The sequence below is a fragment of the Eulemur rufifrons genome, unplaced genomic scaffold (assembly GCF_041146395.1).
Source record: "Eulemur rufifrons isolate Redbay unplaced genomic scaffold, OSU_ERuf_1 scaffold_348, whole genome shotgun sequence".
In the NCBI taxonomy this organism is placed as follows: domain Eukaryota; kingdom Metazoa; phylum Chordata; class Mammalia; order Primates; family Lemuridae; genus Eulemur; species Eulemur rufifrons.
The window spans coordinates 16,378-34,498 of NW_027183130.1; the positions used below are offsets into that span (position 1 = coordinate 16,378).

Genomic DNA, 18,121 nt, shown 5'->3' on the forward strand with positions numbered 1-18,121 from the left:
TGTCCCGTGGTTGCCAGGGTGGTGTGGCTACCTGCCCTGGGTCCTCGGTGACCAAGGGACTTGGTGCCAAAAGCCTTACAGCCAATTAAACGTTCTAGGCCAAGCGAGAGTGGAGGTGGATAGGCACTCATCAACCTTTTGAAACCTTTTTGGTGACGTAGGAGTAAAACGCCAAAGTCCAAAGCAAGTTACGAAATTAACTTATCTATAAGCAGTGAGCTGTGGTCATCTTGGGTTTAGTTAGAGCCTTGTAGCCACCTGTTACATAGCACATAATCACTGTGAACCACTGAAGCCAAGGAATTTACAGACTTTTGTTGCACAGCAATGTATTTTTCCAGTCACTTCAGTCACTTGTCCTTAGATGGCCAATAAATTTCTTATTATGTGTCTATTTGCATAAACCCCATAATTGGGAACATCTGTACCTGTTACTGTCATTAGGCATCTTGATATTCTCTCTTGTCATTTTTGTTTAAGTTTATGGGAAGCGGGAAATTCTTTATGGTTGGGATGGATGCCTGGACCACGTGGCCTGAAAAGGCGAAGTCCCTCATTTTAGCAGCTGTTGAGGCAATTGTGTGTCCGTCCTTGATCTAGATGGTGTGAACTAACTCCATCCCTCGGAACTGGCCCTCACAATGGCATGTCCCCTCCTCTTCCACTATAGTCCCTGGGTCTAGAGGGCGGATGTTTATAGTTTTAGCAGCAGGGTTTTGGCAATACAGAACAGGTTGGGGCTGGTGGGATAGAACGTTTTTTAAATTCTGGAGGTATCAGGTAAACTTTGTTATTTACATAATATTTGTCTTCACTCTGGAAAACAAAACAAAAAAATCAGTAATGTTTAAAATAAAAAGTCATAAAAAATATTTTAGTTTTCTTTCCATGAGTTATTTTTTCAAAAGCAAAGTTTGGACCATCATTGATTATAAAAGGTTGTTTGAGAAAAATCAAAGCAAAAGAATAATTGTCTGTTAATGATAAAAGTCTTACAATGGCCATGGGTAAAGACACAAAGGAGATTTGGTTATATTTGTGGCATACAACAATTTATCATATAATTATTATTGGTAACATATACCAACACATATCAGAATTTTAGGCATCTCATACCATTTTAGAGCAGATATTCATAATATATTTATACAAATATAACCCAAAGAAAGTTAAACATCATTTCATTTTTTTTTTTTTTGTTGTTGTTGTTGAGACAGAGTCTCACTTTGTTGCCCAGGCTAGAGTGAGTGCCGTGGCGTCAGCTTAGCTCACAGCAACCTCAAACTCCTGGGCTTAAGCGATCCTGCTGCCTCAGCCTCCCGAGTAGCTGGGACTACAGGCATGCGCCACCATGCCCGGCTAATTTTTTCTATATAGATTTTTAGTTGTCCATATAATGTCTTTCTATTTTTAGTAGAGACGGGGTCTCACTCAGGCTGGTCTCGAACTCCTGACCTTGAGCGATCCACCCGCCTTGGCCTCCCAGAGTGCTAGGATTACAGGCGTGAGCCACGCCCGGCCTAAACATCATTTCATATTTGACAATGCTTCCTGTATGGTTTTTTTTTTTTTTAAGATTTATTGCCAGTTTTAAATCAACATCATACCCCCGTGGATGCATGTTTATTTTATGTGAGTCATAATTTTACAATTATTGAATGTTATACTTTAATATAATACAGTTGATATAAATTTTCTTTTTTAATTTTTATCTATTTATTTATTTATTTTTTTTTTTTACATGTTCTCTCTTCTCTTACTATTTATTTATTTATTTTTTATGTCTTCATTGGGCTTTCATATTAAAAAGCTGGTGTGAGGTCAAAAGGACCGAATTTAGAATTTTGTTTTTGGAAAGTTTGTCAAATAGTTAAGGTTTAAAACATTTGTTCAAAATGGAATCACAAGTCACTTTAAAATAATGGTCATTTATTTAACCAAGAGTGATAGAGTCATCCCAAGACTTTAAAGGCAATACAGGAAGTTACATGGCTGTAAAAACCTCAACGCTTTTAAAGTTTAGTCTTTCCAGTTAGTCAAAAAACCTAAAGAGACAACACAGGGATTGTCTTGACAGAGTACCAAATCTTTGCTTTTTTGTTTGTTTGTTTGTTTGTTTGTTTTGGGCCAAATACCCAAAAGGTAAAGAAAAACATTCAGTAATGAGATTGTTTTTTTCTTGTTTGTTTATTTTTTTATGGGAAGGCCATTTAGACAACTTTGGAGCTAAACCTGTTGAAAAGGGTACTTGAATTAATCAGACACAGCGAGAGTGTGTCCAGGGTCTTGAGTGTACATGACATCATAGAGGACTGTGAACAAGAAAAACTAGTACCTTGATGGGGGACACATGACATCTAGCAACAGCATGAAACGTCTTCTGACCATATGAAATAATTTAGACATAGCAAGAAAAGTCAAGGGTATAGGATTAAGTTATATTGAAGGAAAACATGGCTTTTCTAAATGTTTAAGATGAAATATTGTAGCATCAGGCAACATTTTAGCAACAGACTTAGAACTAGAAAAAATAAAAAAAAATTACAGGAGCCGAGGAAAGGTTGAAGGTGACAGTTACCATCCCAATTTTTTTAAGGGGAGAAAAAGCTGAAATCTGTAAGACATAGAAGTTGAACTTTTGAGGTATAAGCCTGAGAAGTTTTCTTTTTTTCTTTTTCTTTTTTTTTTTTTCTTTCTTTTAGAGACAAAGTCTTGCACTGTTGCCCAGGCTAGAGTGCTGTGATGTCAACTTAGCTCACAGCAACCTCAAACTCCTGGGCTTAAGCGATCCTCCTGCCTCAGCCTCCTGAGTACCTGGGACTACAGGCATGCACCACCATGCTTGGATAATTTTTTTCTATATATTTTTGGTTGCCCAGATAATTTCTTTCTGTTTGTAGTAGAGATGGGGTCTCACTCTTACTCAGGTTGGTCTCGAACTCCTGACCTTGAGTGATCCTCCCGCCTTGGCCTCCCAGAGTGCCAGGATTACAGGCATGAGCCACCTGGCACCTGACCAAGAAGTTTTCTTAATTTAAAAACGAAACAGGTTATAAAATTCAAATGAATACATCATGTAATTTCATTAAGAACAAATTAATATTTTAAGAAAACTTTGTTGTTTTAACCAAAAATTTTCTTTTTAATTATAGCCAACTTGATTGCATACAAAATCCCTTCATAAATTCTCTTCTATGAACCTTAGACTGACTTGTATAGCCCATCTATAATATGCTTAAGCTTTCTGTTTTGTACTAAATTTTTTTTTTTAAGTGACTACTTATTTTATTTTAGGGCAAAAATTCACCAAACAAGATCCTTTTACATACAATATTATTTTCTTTTCTGTTTAACCTTTCTTACCAAAATATATTTTTATATTCATAGTTTTTTTTTTTAACCTCTCTCTCCCATACTTATTGGTGATTGGTTCCTTTGCAGTTTTTGTAATCTCCTTTTTGGTAAAATGGGTTATGAGATGGACATACAATTTTTGGTTAATCACAAACAATCCAGACATATAATGAGCATCTTTTATCTAACTTAACAAAACTTTAAGATCATTCTGAGCCAAATATGTGTGACCACAGCCCAGAGAGCCACACCCAGGAAGCCTTGAGCAAGTGGTCTCCCTGCGCTTGGGTTAAAGTTTGGATTTATACATTTTAGGGAGACAGCAATTACACGTACACGCATAAATCAATGCATGGAAGGCATACATTGGTTCAGCCAGAAGAAGTAGGACATCTCGAAGAAGGGGGCTTACAGGTATAGGTGGGTTTAATGATTCTTTGATTTGTAATTGGTTAAACAAATGAAGCTCTGTCTAAGGGCTTGGAGCACTTTAAGTGAAGATAAGGAAGTCTGTTTCTTAGTCAGAAATAAGCCACCGGACATACACTGAGACTCAAGTGACCTGTTGAGTATATTGCAGGTGTGGTTTAACCTTTATCTTACTTGGCCGTAGGCCTGCTGATGATTTCATATCTTACTGTTACAAAGAGTAACTCCAGAAGGGATGGGCATAAGCAGGCGTGTCTGACCTCCTTTCTCCTCATGCCCAGCAACTCAACTTTAAGGTTTTTCTGGGGTCCCCTTAGCCAAGACAAGGGTCCACTCAGATAGGGAGCTTAAGATTTTATTTTAGTTCACATTTCTGTAAAAAAATAAAAACAATATTAGGACCATCCAAACTCGTTATGCCAAAGAGAAAGTTAAGTCTGGACATTGAGTCATGTGATTGAGTCATGAGTCATGTGACACTGGTGTTCCTTTCACAAATACATGACTGTTGCTTCCCACATTGCTGTTAAGGTATTTTACATTGGCCAGACCCCTGACACACACAAAAAAACACAAGGCCCCGTGTGTCTCTGGATGACTGCCCTCAGAAACTATTCATAAGTAAATTCTTCATTTACCCCCTCAACTTTTCAAGACATGTATTGTCCCATAAACAAACAGATGTCAACTGTAACTTTAGCTCTGCAACTATGTCTGACCCCTTTCTTCAGGGAACTAAAATATGTCAAGTTTCACACTGACAGTGTTGATTACAAGCTTCTTTTCCCAGGTGCAGAACAAGGATAGGATGAGATTGATCGTTCCTCCACCAGAGCCTGAGACTTCTACATCCGTGGTCCCGAACCCGTGTTAGAAACACGGCCACACAGACACGCCTCGTTATGCTCCCTCTCTTCAGAAGTCACTCTTTGTAACAGTCAGATACTAAAGCATTAGCAGGCCTAAGGCCATGTAAGACAAAGGTTAAACCACACCTGCAGGTCAGCAATTTACTTAACAGGTCACTCGAATTCAGTATACGTCAGTATATGTCAATTTTTCTGATTCAGAAACAGCCTTCCTTAACTTAAAACACTCTAAGCCTTTAGACAAAGCTTCATTTCTTTAACCAATTAAAAATCAAAGAATCATTAATCCCACCTATAACCAGTAAGCCCTCACTTCAAGATGTCCTACTTTTTTGGGCCAAACAAATGTACATATTCATTCATGATTTTACATGTAATTCCTTTCTCCCTAAAATGAATAAAACCAAACTGTAACCCAGCCACGAAGAGACCACTTGCTCAAGGCTTCTTGGGCGTGGCTCTGTGGGCCATGGCCACACAAGTTTGGCTCAGAATAGACCTCTTTGAATTATTTTGCAGAGTTTGGGTTCTTTTCCATTGACAGTATAGTCACAGAGTTGTACAATCATCACAACAATACATTTTAGGACATTTTCATTGTCTCTAAAAGAAACTTCCTGCACATTGGCAGTCACCCCCATTTCCCTCCCCCTACCTTAGGCAGCCACTAATCTGCTTTCTGTCTCTATGGATTTGCCTGTTCTGGACATTTCATTTCAATGAAATCATATAATATGCAAATTTTATGGCTCGCTTTTTTCACTCAGCATAATGTTTCCAGGTTCATCTATGTTACCATTTGTATCAGCACTGCCTTCCTTTCTATGGCCAAATGATGCTCTATTGCATGGTTATATCCATTTTGATTATCTGTTTATCCATCGATGGACATTTGGGTTGTTTCCATTCTTTGGCTATTATGAATAGTTCTGCTATGAACACTGATGTATGAGCAAGATGATCTTAAAAGCACAGGAAACTGGAATGGGTTTTGCTTTGCTAATTGATGCAGCTTCCTAAGTAAGGCTGGGAGGAATTAGTGGTTTTGGCAGCTGCACACTGGGAATACCACCTATGTATTTTCTCTCTTCATTTGATTAATTTCTCACACCAATGAGCCAGGTCTCAGTTTGAGGAGATTTTACTTTCTGCGTGGAAGATGACCCTTTGCTGTGCCCACTCCACAGTGGGAGACAACATCAATGCCTTCACCACATAAATCCAGCTCAGCAAGTTAATGACAAGATACTCCTACTGCAGGTTTCATGGGAAGATGGGGAGGAAGCCTTAGAACTGATATTTTGCGGAAACTCTTTTTAAAAATCTATTTTCAACACCTATGTTCATAAAATCAAGTTCTCCATCAGGCTTTGAGCCATCATCTGCTTTCTCTTCCCCTAAAGAGCCCAACATGACCAATAACAGAGTCATCTTATCTTGTTTCTCTCTGTCTCTCCCCTGCAACCCCCACCTCACCATCCTCATACCTAATGCTCAGCTCACAAACAAGTCTCTTCCTAAGATTCAATCCCCCTCAAAGCCAATGAGGAATTATAAATAATGATAAATTATAATAATGAGAATATTGCTGACACAATAAATATTCTTTTTGTATTCCTTTACAGGTTTTTAGAAATTAAGAAATGATCTACGAAAATTAGTGAACATAGTTACTGTTCAACATGTAGTAGGTACAGTGGTTACTAATATTTTTTTTACTATTGCTATACAGCAGTACGGGAAGCAACCTAATAGCCAGCAATAAAGTTTTTGTTTGCTAATTCAATCTGAATAATGTATACACCTAGCTGTGTGTGTATAATGAATTCCTCACCTCACAAAATTACATAAACACAGCCATGGATCACAAGTGGAAATTCACAGACATGGACAGTTACAAGGAGATTGAAATCACACCGAAATCACACATTAAGCCTTGGCCCCTACTCCACACCATATACAAAAATACACTCCAAATGGATCAAAGACCTAATGAAAGAGCTAAAATTATAAAACTCTTCTTAGACAACACAGATGTTCATGGTCTTAGATTAAGCAATGGTTTCTTAGACCCAACACCCAAAGCATGAGTGACAAAAGAAAACAATAGATACATTGATGCTATCAAAATTAAAATTTTTTGTGCCACAAAAGGACACCAAAAAGAAAGTGAAAAGACAACTCATAAAATGTGAGAACATATTTGAAAATCACATGCCTGATAAGGGAGTTGTAACTTGAAAACATAAGGCATTCTTACAACTCAACAACAAACAAATAAGCAACCCAATTAAAAAACAGGTAGAGTATCTCAATAGATATTTCTCCAAGAACACATAGAAATGGCCAACAAGGACAGGATAAGATGATGCACAACATTACTCATCAGGGAAATGCAAACCAAAACCACAATGAGATACCACTGCACACCCACTAAGATGGTTACGGTCAAAAAGACAGACAATAAAAAGTGTTGCAGAGGATGTGGAGAAACTGGAACCCAATAACACTGCTGGTGGGAATGTGAAGTGGTGCAGACAGTTTGGGAAACAGTCAGGCAGTTCCTAAAAATTTAAACATAGAGATGCCATTTCACCCAGCAATTCTACTTTAGTGTATATACCCAAGCAAAATGAAATATATATTTTAACAAAAACTTATACGCAATCGTTCATAGCAGCATTATTCAAAATAGCAAAAGTTAGAAACACTGAAATGTTCATCAACAATGAGTGGATCGATAAAATGTAGGACATCCATACAATGGAATATTATTTGGCAATAAACAGGAATGAGTACTGATACGTGCTGCAACCTGAGAGAATCTTGAGCACATTAACGCGCTCAAGAAGGGAAAGAATCCAGTGGAAAACACTGTTTCCATTTATACTCCACTGATATGAAATGTCCAGGATGAGCAGATCTATAAGGTCAAAAAGCAGAGAGTGACTGCGAATGGGTATATGTTTCTTTTCTGGGTAATCGAAATGTTCTAAACTTAACTGCAGTCGTGGCTACGTAATCCTGAATATACTGAAACTATTGAAATGCACACTGTAATGGGTAAATTGTTTGGTATGTAAATTATGTCTCAGTAAAGCTGTTAAAAAAAGCTCAAGAAAAAATAAAACTAAGATAAGGACACACAGATCAAGGGTTCAAGAAATTTTTTTAAAAGTGTTTAATATTTATTGAGAACCTATTACGTGATGAGTGTTGTCATATGCAAATCTTTGCAGCAATATTACAAGGAAGGCATTATTAACCCCACGGTACGGATAACAGTATGTCATCCCCCTACCGTGTTCCACAAATACCTCTGCACTAGCTACTCAGGTGCCTGAGGAATGGAGTTTGCTGAGGAAGGTCTTCTTCAGGGCAACCTTCAGCTCCTTGTTCCTGAGGCTGAAGATGATGGGACTGAGGAAAGGTGTGAGGACCGTGTAGGTGGTGGCCATTAGGGTGTCACCTTCCTGAGAGTGGGGACCCTTGGGCTTGAGGTAGATGACAGAGGCAAAGCCATAGTGCACAATGACCACAATAAGGTGGGACGCACAGGTGGAGAAGGCCTTGTGCCGACCTTCAGCAGATGGGATCTTCAAGATGGTGGCCACGATGAAGGTGTAGGAGAGGAGCATGAGGAGGAAGCAGCCCAGCAGAGCCATGATGCACACCAAGCCCACACCCAGGGCCACAGCTGGTACATTGTTTCCACAGGCCAACTTTAACAGAGGTGGCACGTGACATAAGAAATGCTGGATCTCATTGGGTCCGCAGAAGGTGAGTTGGAAAATGGCCAAGGTCACCACCATCCCCATGACTGAGCCACCAGCCCAGGACCAGCCCACCAGGCAGGCACAGCCACGGGGGCTCATGAGCACATTGTAGCGCAGGGGGTGGCAGATGGCCACGTAGCGGTCGTAGCCCATGACGGTGAGCAGGAAGGAGTGGGTGAAGCCAAACGTGAAGGAGGAGAACATCTGCCCGGCACACGCTGGGAGGGTGATGGAGCGGTGGGCGGACAGCAGGTCGGCCAGCATGCGTGGGATGATGGCCACGGTGTAGAGGACCTCGGAGACGGACAGGGCACACAGGAAGAGGTACATGGGCGTGTGGAGGCTGCACTCGCTCCAGACGGTGGCTATGATGAGCAGGTTGCCCAGCAGCGTGAACAGGTACATCAGCAGGAACAGCAGGAAGAAGACGGGCAGGAGCTGCTGCGGGAAGGTGGAGAAGCCGATGAGGATGAATTCAGACGTGGAGGTGCGGTTTGGCCCCAGCATGGCAGCCACACCTAGCGGGGAGAGAGGGAGGAAGACCTGCTGGTTAGGGGCACAGATTGCCCAGTGAGTCCACCTGGGAGCACACCTGAGCATCTCCCTCACCCGTCCTATCCGAGACACGTCCATCTGCAAACAGGCATTAAGAATGTATTGAGATTTAAATAAGATCATGCATCTTAAGTGCTTCACACAGCTCCTGGTACATAGTAGGAATTCAATAAATAAAAACTGATAATAATGATTACACTATTGTTATTATTACTATTATTAGCTCCATGCGCCTCACCTCACACCATGCTTTTCTGCCTTTGTTCATGCTGCACTTTCTATGTTTCTCCCATCTTTATGGGTCCAAATCCTGCCTGAATTTCAAGCTACTCCTCAGTTGCCACCTTCAGCTGGAAGTCATCCCTTCCTGTGGCATGGAAAGGACATAGGCTCTGTTTCAGTGTCCCAGCGCCGCTTACTACCTGTGAGACCCAGGGCGGGCTACTTCCCCTCTCTGGGTCTCATTGCTCACATGGAAAATGGAGTAATAATTTTCATATCACAGGGCTACTGTGTTGCTTAAATGACATGAGGCACATTAAACACTTAACTGCTGTTTTTCTTGTTTGATCTGACTCCTACGAGTCCCTCACAAAGATGAAGCACTAATTGGCTTCACTACAGAGTCACAGTCTCTGACCCCAGCTGGGCAGTCTATCTCTGGTCACTTGCCAATGCTCTTCTCTGAATCTCCTCCCTTCTCCTTGACCCGTACCCCAATCCTCTGATCCCCAACCTCCTGAGGAACGCAGAAACCACAGCTCTCAGCCAGGGTTTCTCTCATCTCCTTCCCGGAGTGGCCACAGAACCAGATCCGCCTCAGATCTCAGTGAGGGCAGCTCCCCTCCCCGCACCTGCTCCAGCAGGAGCCCGGCCCTCTGCCCCTGCTCCTCTCCCTGTCTCTTTCTCTCCAGCCTGCAAACAGGGTGGATGCAACATACCAAATGTATGTCGAAATGCAAAATGGATCAATGGATACACAGAATGAGGTCCACACATACAGTGGAATATGATGCAGCCATGCAAAGGAACGAAGCTCTGGTCCAAGCCACAACGTGGACGAACCTCGAAGACATTACACCAAGTGAAGGAAGCTGGACTCCAAAGGCCACCTGTTGCAGGATCCCGTTTATATGAAATGTTCAGGATAGGTTAATCCACGGAGAAAGAAAGCAGGTGAGTGGTTGTCAGGGAACATGAGTAGGATGGAATGGGGAGTGACTGCCTCATGGGCTTGAGGTTTCCTTTCAGAGTGGTGAAAATGTCTTGGAACTATATAGGGGTGGTGGTTTCACAACATTGTGAATGTACTAAATGCCACCGAATTGTGCATTTTAAAATATTTAGTGGCTAATTTTTTGCTAGTAAACTTAACATAAATAAGAAAAAATGAAGCACTGATTCATACTATAAGAGGGCGAACCTTAAAAACACGCTGAGTTAAAGAAGCCAGACAGGAGAGGTCACGTCTGTTCTGATTCCATTCGTATAAAACACACGGAACAGGCAAATTGATACAGACGGAAAGCAGATTAGTGGCTGCCAGAGGCTGGGGAGGGGAGTGGGGAGGGACTGCTGATGGGGACGGGTTTCCTTTGGGGCTGATAAAAATGTTTGGAAACTAGATAGGGATGGTGGTTGCACAATATTTCTGAATGAACTTAATGCCAGTGAGTCGGGCACTTTCATTAATAAAATGGTTAATTCTGCATTGTGTGAATTTTATCTCAATTTTTATAAAGGCACTCTGGACTTCCCTCGGCCTTCCTCCACCTCCCTCTGTCTCTCCGCTGTGTTCACAGCCCAGCGTGTCCTCAGGAAGTGAGAGAAAGGGTCTCCGAGTGTTCAAGGCCAGCCCAGAGCTAAGGGAGGCAGAACCCACGGGCTGCCCAGCTCAGCCTTCCTGCTCCCGAACCCGGGTCTTCTGAGAGCAGAGGGGGAGGCTGCTCAGGAAAGCTCTGCTCAGAGATGGGCAGCCTCCGTCTCCACACGCAGGGCACAGGTGCCCACTGTGTCCCACACACACCTCTTCACATACCTGCATCCACCTGCCACCTGTCCCCACACGCTCAGGTGCTGCAGGCTCTGTCACTAACACCAACCGTGCACACAATGGGGCGACGCGTGCACCCTCAGCCTTACAGGCCCTCACACAGAGGCGGAGACCCCACGGGCAGAGACCGGCACACACCTGCAGAGTCCCAGCCCCATGCGCGCCTGCAGGTGCACCCCGACGTGCACACTCACAGTACCACGGTACCTACGGAAACACGCAGGTGCTGGGTAAGCGCCTGTGTCCCTCGCACTCAACTTTCACTCTGTGACCTGCAGCGACAAGCACACAGCAATCCTGGGTAGAGGACTCGGTAATATGGAGCCACCCCAGAGGCTCAACTCGCCTTGGACCTCATTGGGCCGGTTCTACGTCCAAGATCCACCCCCAACATTCCGGTTACCCTCAGCCCTTCCCCAGATCCCGCTGGCATCACCTCCTCCAGGAAGGCAGCCTGAGGCGCGCACTGGCCTCCCTGCAGTGAGCGGGGAGCGCAGGGAACCCGGCCCCCTCGCCACACAGTGAGCTCGGACAGGGGGCAGAGCGGAAGGCTGCGCCCGCACTTTATCCCTGTCTTCTCCAACGGCACGTTCCACGTAATCTCGGGGGGCCCGTCGGTGCTGGATGCGGGTGGGGCCGCTCTCAGGACCCAGGAGACAGCAGGGACCTCGGGGAGCATTGGGGACCTCTGAGAGCCTTCAGGGCGCGTCAGGTGTCCCCGGGATCAGCGCACATTCGTCCGCGAAGCCCCCAAACCTTCTTCCCTGACGGCCGCTGTGCCCGGGTCGCTGGCAGCTGGGCTCTTCTGAGCTCCCAAAGGGGACAGTTAGTGAGGGTGATGGGAGTGACAGTCTGTCCCTGGGAAGGCTGGGGACAGGTCCTGGGTCAGAAAAGCAAACAAAGGAGGCCCGCGCCCCGCTTCTCTCAAAACCCCTCTCCTTCCCTGGCTGGGAGGGACCAGCGAGCGGACACCCCATCGCACAGCCCGGGCTCCATCCACGCTCCCCGGCGGCCGCCCCTGGGCATCCCTGGGAGGACAGCGCAGGCTCCAGGAGCGGACGCGGCCCACGTGGGTCGGCAAGTCGGGGGTCCCACTGCCGCAGGGCGTTTGTAAGGGTGGCGGGGACTGGCCTGCTACCTGGTGCTGAGGAAGATGAGGGGCGGGCCGGAGCAGGACTCTGTCAGGGGGACCCCACCCAGTACCCAGGCTGTCCAGGGCTGAAGAACTGGAGAGGGAAGCAGGAAAGAGCCCCAGGCCAGGCCCTTCAGCCTTGAACTTGGGGTGGGATTCCCGTGTGCTCCAGGCTCGCCTGGCTTTGGGGCCAAAATGGGACTCAGAGTCCAGCCCCGCCCCCCGAACCGCCTTACTCCTCATCCCCAAGACCCCCAGCCTGGTGCAGACACTTCTAACCCGGGAGACAGCGTCGGTCTCCGCACTCGTTCCCTGGGGCTCCCACAACAAAGTACCACAAACTAGGTGGCTTAGCAAAAAAAGCAGAAATTTAACCAGGCACAAAAGGACGCACTTGCAGTCCCAGCTACTGCACAGGCTGGGGTGGCAGATCCCTTGAGCCCAGGAGTTTGAGGCCAGCCTCAGCAACGTAGCAAGACCCTCATCTCTAAAGAAAAAAATGTATGTGTTGTGTTCCAAAGGCCAGAAGGTGTTGGCAGGGTTTCTTCCCTCCAGGGACTGGGAAGGAGAGTTTGTTCCATTCCTTTCCCCTGGCTGCTGGTGGCCAGTGGCAGTCCTCGGCAGTTCCTTGTCTTATACACATCATCACCCCAGCTTCTGCCCCTGTGTTCACATGCCCTTCTTCTCTGTGTTTCTGTCTTCTCTGTTTCTAACAAGGACATTAGTCACCGGGTGGCCCCGAACCCAAGATGGTCTTGACTAATTACATCTGAAAAGAGCACACGTGCAAATGATTTCACACTCTGAGGTCCCAGATGGACATGAATTTCTGGGGGGACCCTCTGCCAGCCTCCGGCTTCATCCCTCCCCTGGCAGCCTGTCTGCTGCACAGCACCAGAAGGATCCTGCTAAACAAACCAGATGACATGCACCCCGCGCTTAGAACCAGCCAAGGCTCCCTGCTGCCCAGATGCCTTACTGAGACCTAGAAGGTTCTGTGCAGTCTGGTCCTTGTTAGTTTCTCCGATCTCTTCTCTCAGCTCCCTTCCCCACTTCCAACACCCTCTCTCCCCTTTTAATCTCCAGGCTAAAATGAGACTGGAGCATTTTAAGTATCTTGTCTGTGCCAACCTCCCTCTCACCCCCGGTCCCTCGCTCCTCACTCCCCCCTCCCATCTGCTTCAATCAAACGGACTCAGGTCTCATGTCACCTCTTCCAGGAAGCTGTGAGATCCTGTAAAGCACGTGAGCAAATGGAGCAGGTGGCATTTGCACTGAGCTTCCAGGAATGAGCAAGAGTCCCCCACATAGCACCAGGGAGGGCGCCCCAGGCAGAGGAGCCAGCATGAGCAGAGGCACCGAGGACAGGGGAGACGGGGAGGCGCACTGGGGCCAGACTGTGAAGGGCTTTGGAGGCACCTTAGGACCATCCCTGGGGCCTGGCTGGGGGATGGCGGGGGCTGGGAGGAGAGGCCAGGAAGGGTCCGGGGCCTCTAGCTTGTCAGGGGCAGATGCCAGCCTGGATTGAGGGTGCAGCCAACACTGTCCTTGAAGCTCTAGCCTCCCAGGACAGCAGAAAACCCAGAATTTGGAGGAATTGGGCTGGACCCACAGATGTCTCTGAGATATTTCCTTGGCACAGCCGAAACCAGGAAGGGACATCAGAGGGACAGATGCGCAGACAAGAGATGGAGCCAGGACTCCGAGAAAGATCTGTTATTGCTCCTTCTGGGAGCCCAGAGAGATGAGGACGCAGAGGGGGCTGGGTTCCCCGGACCCAAGGTGAGTTGTGAGCCAGGGGACAGGCTGGAGGGGCCCAGGTCACAGTTCAGCTCCCTCCTGACGTCCCGCCTGGCGGGGGCGCTGTGACCTGGGGCCAGGCGCTTGGCGTCTCTGGACCTCACTTTCTCTTTTGTAAAATGGAGCCTGGTTATCGGGTAAGGGACGCGTCCGCTGGGAGCGGCCTGGCGCACAGTAGGTGCTTGCTCAGGGTGAACTTCCCTCCTTCTGCCCTCACTTTAAATTTTCCTCGAGCCGCGACCCTGTTCTTTCATTTGTCCCGCAAGTGTTCGCTGAGCGCCCGCCGCGCGCGGAGCAGTGCGTGGCCCCTGCAGGAACCGCGGCGGGTGGGCGGAGCCCCTTGGACCGCAGCCCCGAGCTCTGCTCGGCGTCTCTCCCAGGCAGGGCCCCGCACTTCGGGGTCCCCAGCGGGCTTCACCAGGGAAGACCGATGAATACGAGTTCAAGTGGTTTCAGTCCCCAAACGTGCGCCACCCTCGCTGTGCACCGGAACCTGCGCTCACAGCTGCAGGGAGGGGACGGGCAGACCCAGCTCCCCGGGAAAAACATTCTCCGCCTCCTTCCCTCCCTGCACCTGCCCTGCAGCTGGGGAGGGGGTGGCCATTTGCCTGTTTCTTCAACCTGATCTTCAGTGCATGAACCCTGGCAGATGCTCTTCAGTGTTTATGGTGATTTATTTGCAGATGGATTCTCTTTCTGGACCTTTTAACCTGGAGGGGTTTCAGAGGAGGGAGAAGGACTGTAACTGCCCCAGGGGCCTGTCCCAACTTCCCTGTATTGATGTCCCGGTATGTGAATGACTTCTGCGCTGGTCTGTCTCCCTCCCTTGTCGAGGATCTCTTAGAGGTGGACTCTGGGTCCTGTCACCTTTCCTCTGTAGCACAGAGTGCATAGACCATAAATATTTCTAGGATAACATTTCCACTAGAGACTGGAAGTGTGGGCTGGGTTGAAGGGCTCTCCAGTGCCATGGTCAACGTCTTGCTCTAGAGGTCTCCTCTTTCTGAGACAAGCAGCTGCCTGCCAATAAACAGAGGCAGGAAACCTCATGCCTGGTTTACCTTTTGGTAACAAGGAGACGTCAGAACAGCTGCACCAGCTGCTTAATATGATAAAAGAAAAAAATGACCAGCCTCGGTACCTAAAGACTGTGTACAAGATAACCCTTATCTCCAGCTTGGAGGAAATCCTGCCCCAACTACCACACGTTCAACAGATGTGTCCGGGGCGTCTGAGCCCATCCCTGAGCCAGGAGCTGGGGAGGTCACAGGGGACAGGACAGACATGGTGCCTGTTCTTGTGGACTTTACAGTGGAGGGGAGAAGGTGGGTGAGGAACAGCTGAATTTCAGACAGTGTGAGGAGGGGATGGCAGTGGCTGTGAGATGGACAAACTAATCCTTGGAAAGCGGGGCAGGCTGATGGGAGAGGGCTTCACGGAGGAGGTGACATTTCAGCTGAGACTTTCTGCTCCAGGGCAGAGGGAGAAGAAAGGGTGCACCAGGCGGAGGGAAGAGCGTGTGCAAAGGACCTGCGGTGGGATGATGATCGGTCATCCGAATAACAGGAGGAGGCCGACATGACAGGGAGCTCGGGCAGCAAGGGGTAGGGAGTGGCTCCAGGGGCCTAAAAAAACAGGCAGGGTCCGATCTCAAAGGACCGTCCCCCATAATCCCAACAGCCCTGGGATGACGCTCGTCTCCATGGGGGACGCTGTCTATGATCCACGCACAAGGGCAGATGAGTTCTTGTGATGTCAGCCACACCTGAAAAGTGAGTTTCAGATAAGTTAGAAGGATTTTGCAACTCACAGACTCCCCACAGGGTTGTAATGAGAGAGCCCTTTGTCTTCCCAGCTAGTATTTACTGAGCACCTATTAGGGGCCAGGCATCGGGATCCCAGTGCTGAGCAAGTGCAGCGTGGTCCTGTCCTCTCAGGGCTACCAGTTCAATGGGGAAAGAGGGCAGGTGTTGACCAAGTAATTCACATAACAGAGAAGGGCCGGTGTTACGATGGAGGAAGTGGAAGCCTCAGCCTCCCTCAGAGCTCTGGAGACCCTCACCCCCATCTGTGCTGGCAGCATGGCGTGTTCACAGCCACCACACGTGGCACCAAGCGCTTTGCAGTCCGTGGCTCTGCTGTCCGAGGTGCCATGGTGCTTTCTGTAGCATTTGATCATTTGAAGCTCTGGGATTCTTGTGTCTTGGGAAAAGAAAGGGCCACCTCCGATCCCTACCTGTGTCTCTTGCTGCTGGTCAGACACCTAAGTTTGGCCTGAGGCTAAGGGGGAAACTGTCAGGGACGCTTCCTCCAGAGTGGGCTGAACCTGTGCCTGTCTCCGCCTCAGTTCTCAGTTGGGAACCAAACCTCATCTGCCTGCAGCTCTGTGGCTGATCCTCGGGGACTTTTTAATTCACACAAATGAAGTGGAGATGGGAATTGTGTGTCAACTTTTAATGAGCCTGCAGGGGTCACTGAAAATCCCACGGCTTGTTCACTAAGAAAACTTGGAATTGGCTTCCCGGGGACTGTTACGGCAGCGGAGTTTGCCAGGCTGTGCAGGCAGGCGTCCCACTGGGCCCTTTTATGCCAGCCAAGACTCTCGCCCTGTTCTCTGATGTGTCCTCCAGGAAGGATGCCCAGGGGCTTTGAGTGATGGGCACTGAGAGCTTTGGAGCAGGGCTGGAGGTGGTGGGTTCAGACAAATTCTGCTAATTGCCTGCTTTGCAGACCCCATGACATCACTGCGGTTGAATTCTCTGGGGGATTGTTGTTTTCTTCTTTAAACAGAGAGCAGCTCGTCACCAGTGTGAATTGTTTGTGTCTCTTTGGGTTCTTAAACACAGATTACTAAGCAAAGTAAGATTTGTAGAGGAGCCTGGCAGTTTCTCATGCAGCAATTGATAACTCACACAGTCCTCATGGGGGTTTTCCTCCCAAATATGAGAATCTTCAGTTATGACACACCATGGCCCTTGAACACTTGGTTTGTGCACCTGGCTGAGACAGAAGGATTGCTTGAGCCCAGGAGTTTGAGGTTGCTGTGAGCTATGATGACGACACTGCATTCTACCCGAGGCAAAAGAGCGAGACCCTGTCTCAGGGGGGAGGGGAAAAAAATAAGTCTTGGGTCACCTTGTTTACTGCTTACAGCAGCCTCTGGTATGGGTTCATTCTGAAAATGATGAAACTGTGGCTCAGCGAGTTTAAGGTTCTCACCCAAGGATGTGCATGTCGTAAGGGGCAGAATCAGGATTTGGACCAGCTCTGCCTGACCCCGGAGCCTGAGTCCTCACCACCACGGCACGAGGCTCCAGGAGACCCCAGTGTTCTAATGCTGTTCGCAGCTGGCTGTTTGTCTAGGGGGCACGTACATTAGCATTGAATCCTGCTCCAACTTCATCGGATTAAACACCGGGGTGACGCCAAGGCTGAAGATAAGGAGAGACACAGCTTCCCTCTGCGCCCCCTCCCATCCCCGCAGCCCTGCTCCTTCCCATCCCAACCCCAGCTCTGTGGGCGCCTTCATTTCTGAGATGGGAACTGGGGGTCCTGGCTCACTCCTAGTGCCCCAAACCCCACCAAGACATCCCCTCCCCGTTTGTCAGTACAATGCTGAGGAAAGTGACCACCAGAAACACGAACAGGGTCATTGTCAGGCAAAGAACTCCAGGGATTAAATGTTTGCTCCCATCATCCTGGGGAGAAAATAATTCAAGGGAGGTCAGGGGGCAGAGACGAGCCTCCCGCCTCCCCGCCCCAGGACACACCCTAAGCCCCCGGATTTCCTGTTTTACTCTCTGCCCAGCTGGGGGTGAATTTTCAGAGGCCGAGTCTCTTCCTGATGAGGGAGAAGACATCAACACGTCCACCTCTCCTGCCCCTGCCTGGACTCTGGGTTATGAGTTAAAGCACGATTTATGCAGAGGATTTACAATGCCTGACACACCCGGCCGAGGCTTCTGCACAGAGAACTGTTGGGAGTGGAGGCTGTCGGGGTCAGAGGAGGAGATAAGCCCACACTCCAGCTTATCGGGGTGGGTTAAAGATCCCCTTTGCCCAACTCTGATCTATCTGACCCACTTTGACACTTTCTCCCCATCATGACTCAGTACTTAGTATAGTCCCATGTCTGACCCTTCCCCCACTTCCT

General features: G+C 47.7%; 1 protein-coding gene across 1 annotated transcript; it reads right to left on the reverse strand.

Annotated features, from left to right (window-relative positions):
• Positions 1-7,863: 7,863 nt before the first annotated feature.
• On the reverse strand, positions 7,864-8,938 carry LOC138380291 (olfactory receptor 10H2). The gene has a single exon (XM_069464950.1). The coding sequence runs from the start codon at positions 8,933-8,935 to the stop codon at positions 7,985-7,987; it is 951 nt and encodes a 316-aa protein (XP_069321051.1). The 5' UTR covers positions 8,936-8,938; the 3' UTR covers positions 7,864-7,984.
• Between the last annotated feature and the right edge of the window lie 9,183 nt (positions 8,939-18,121).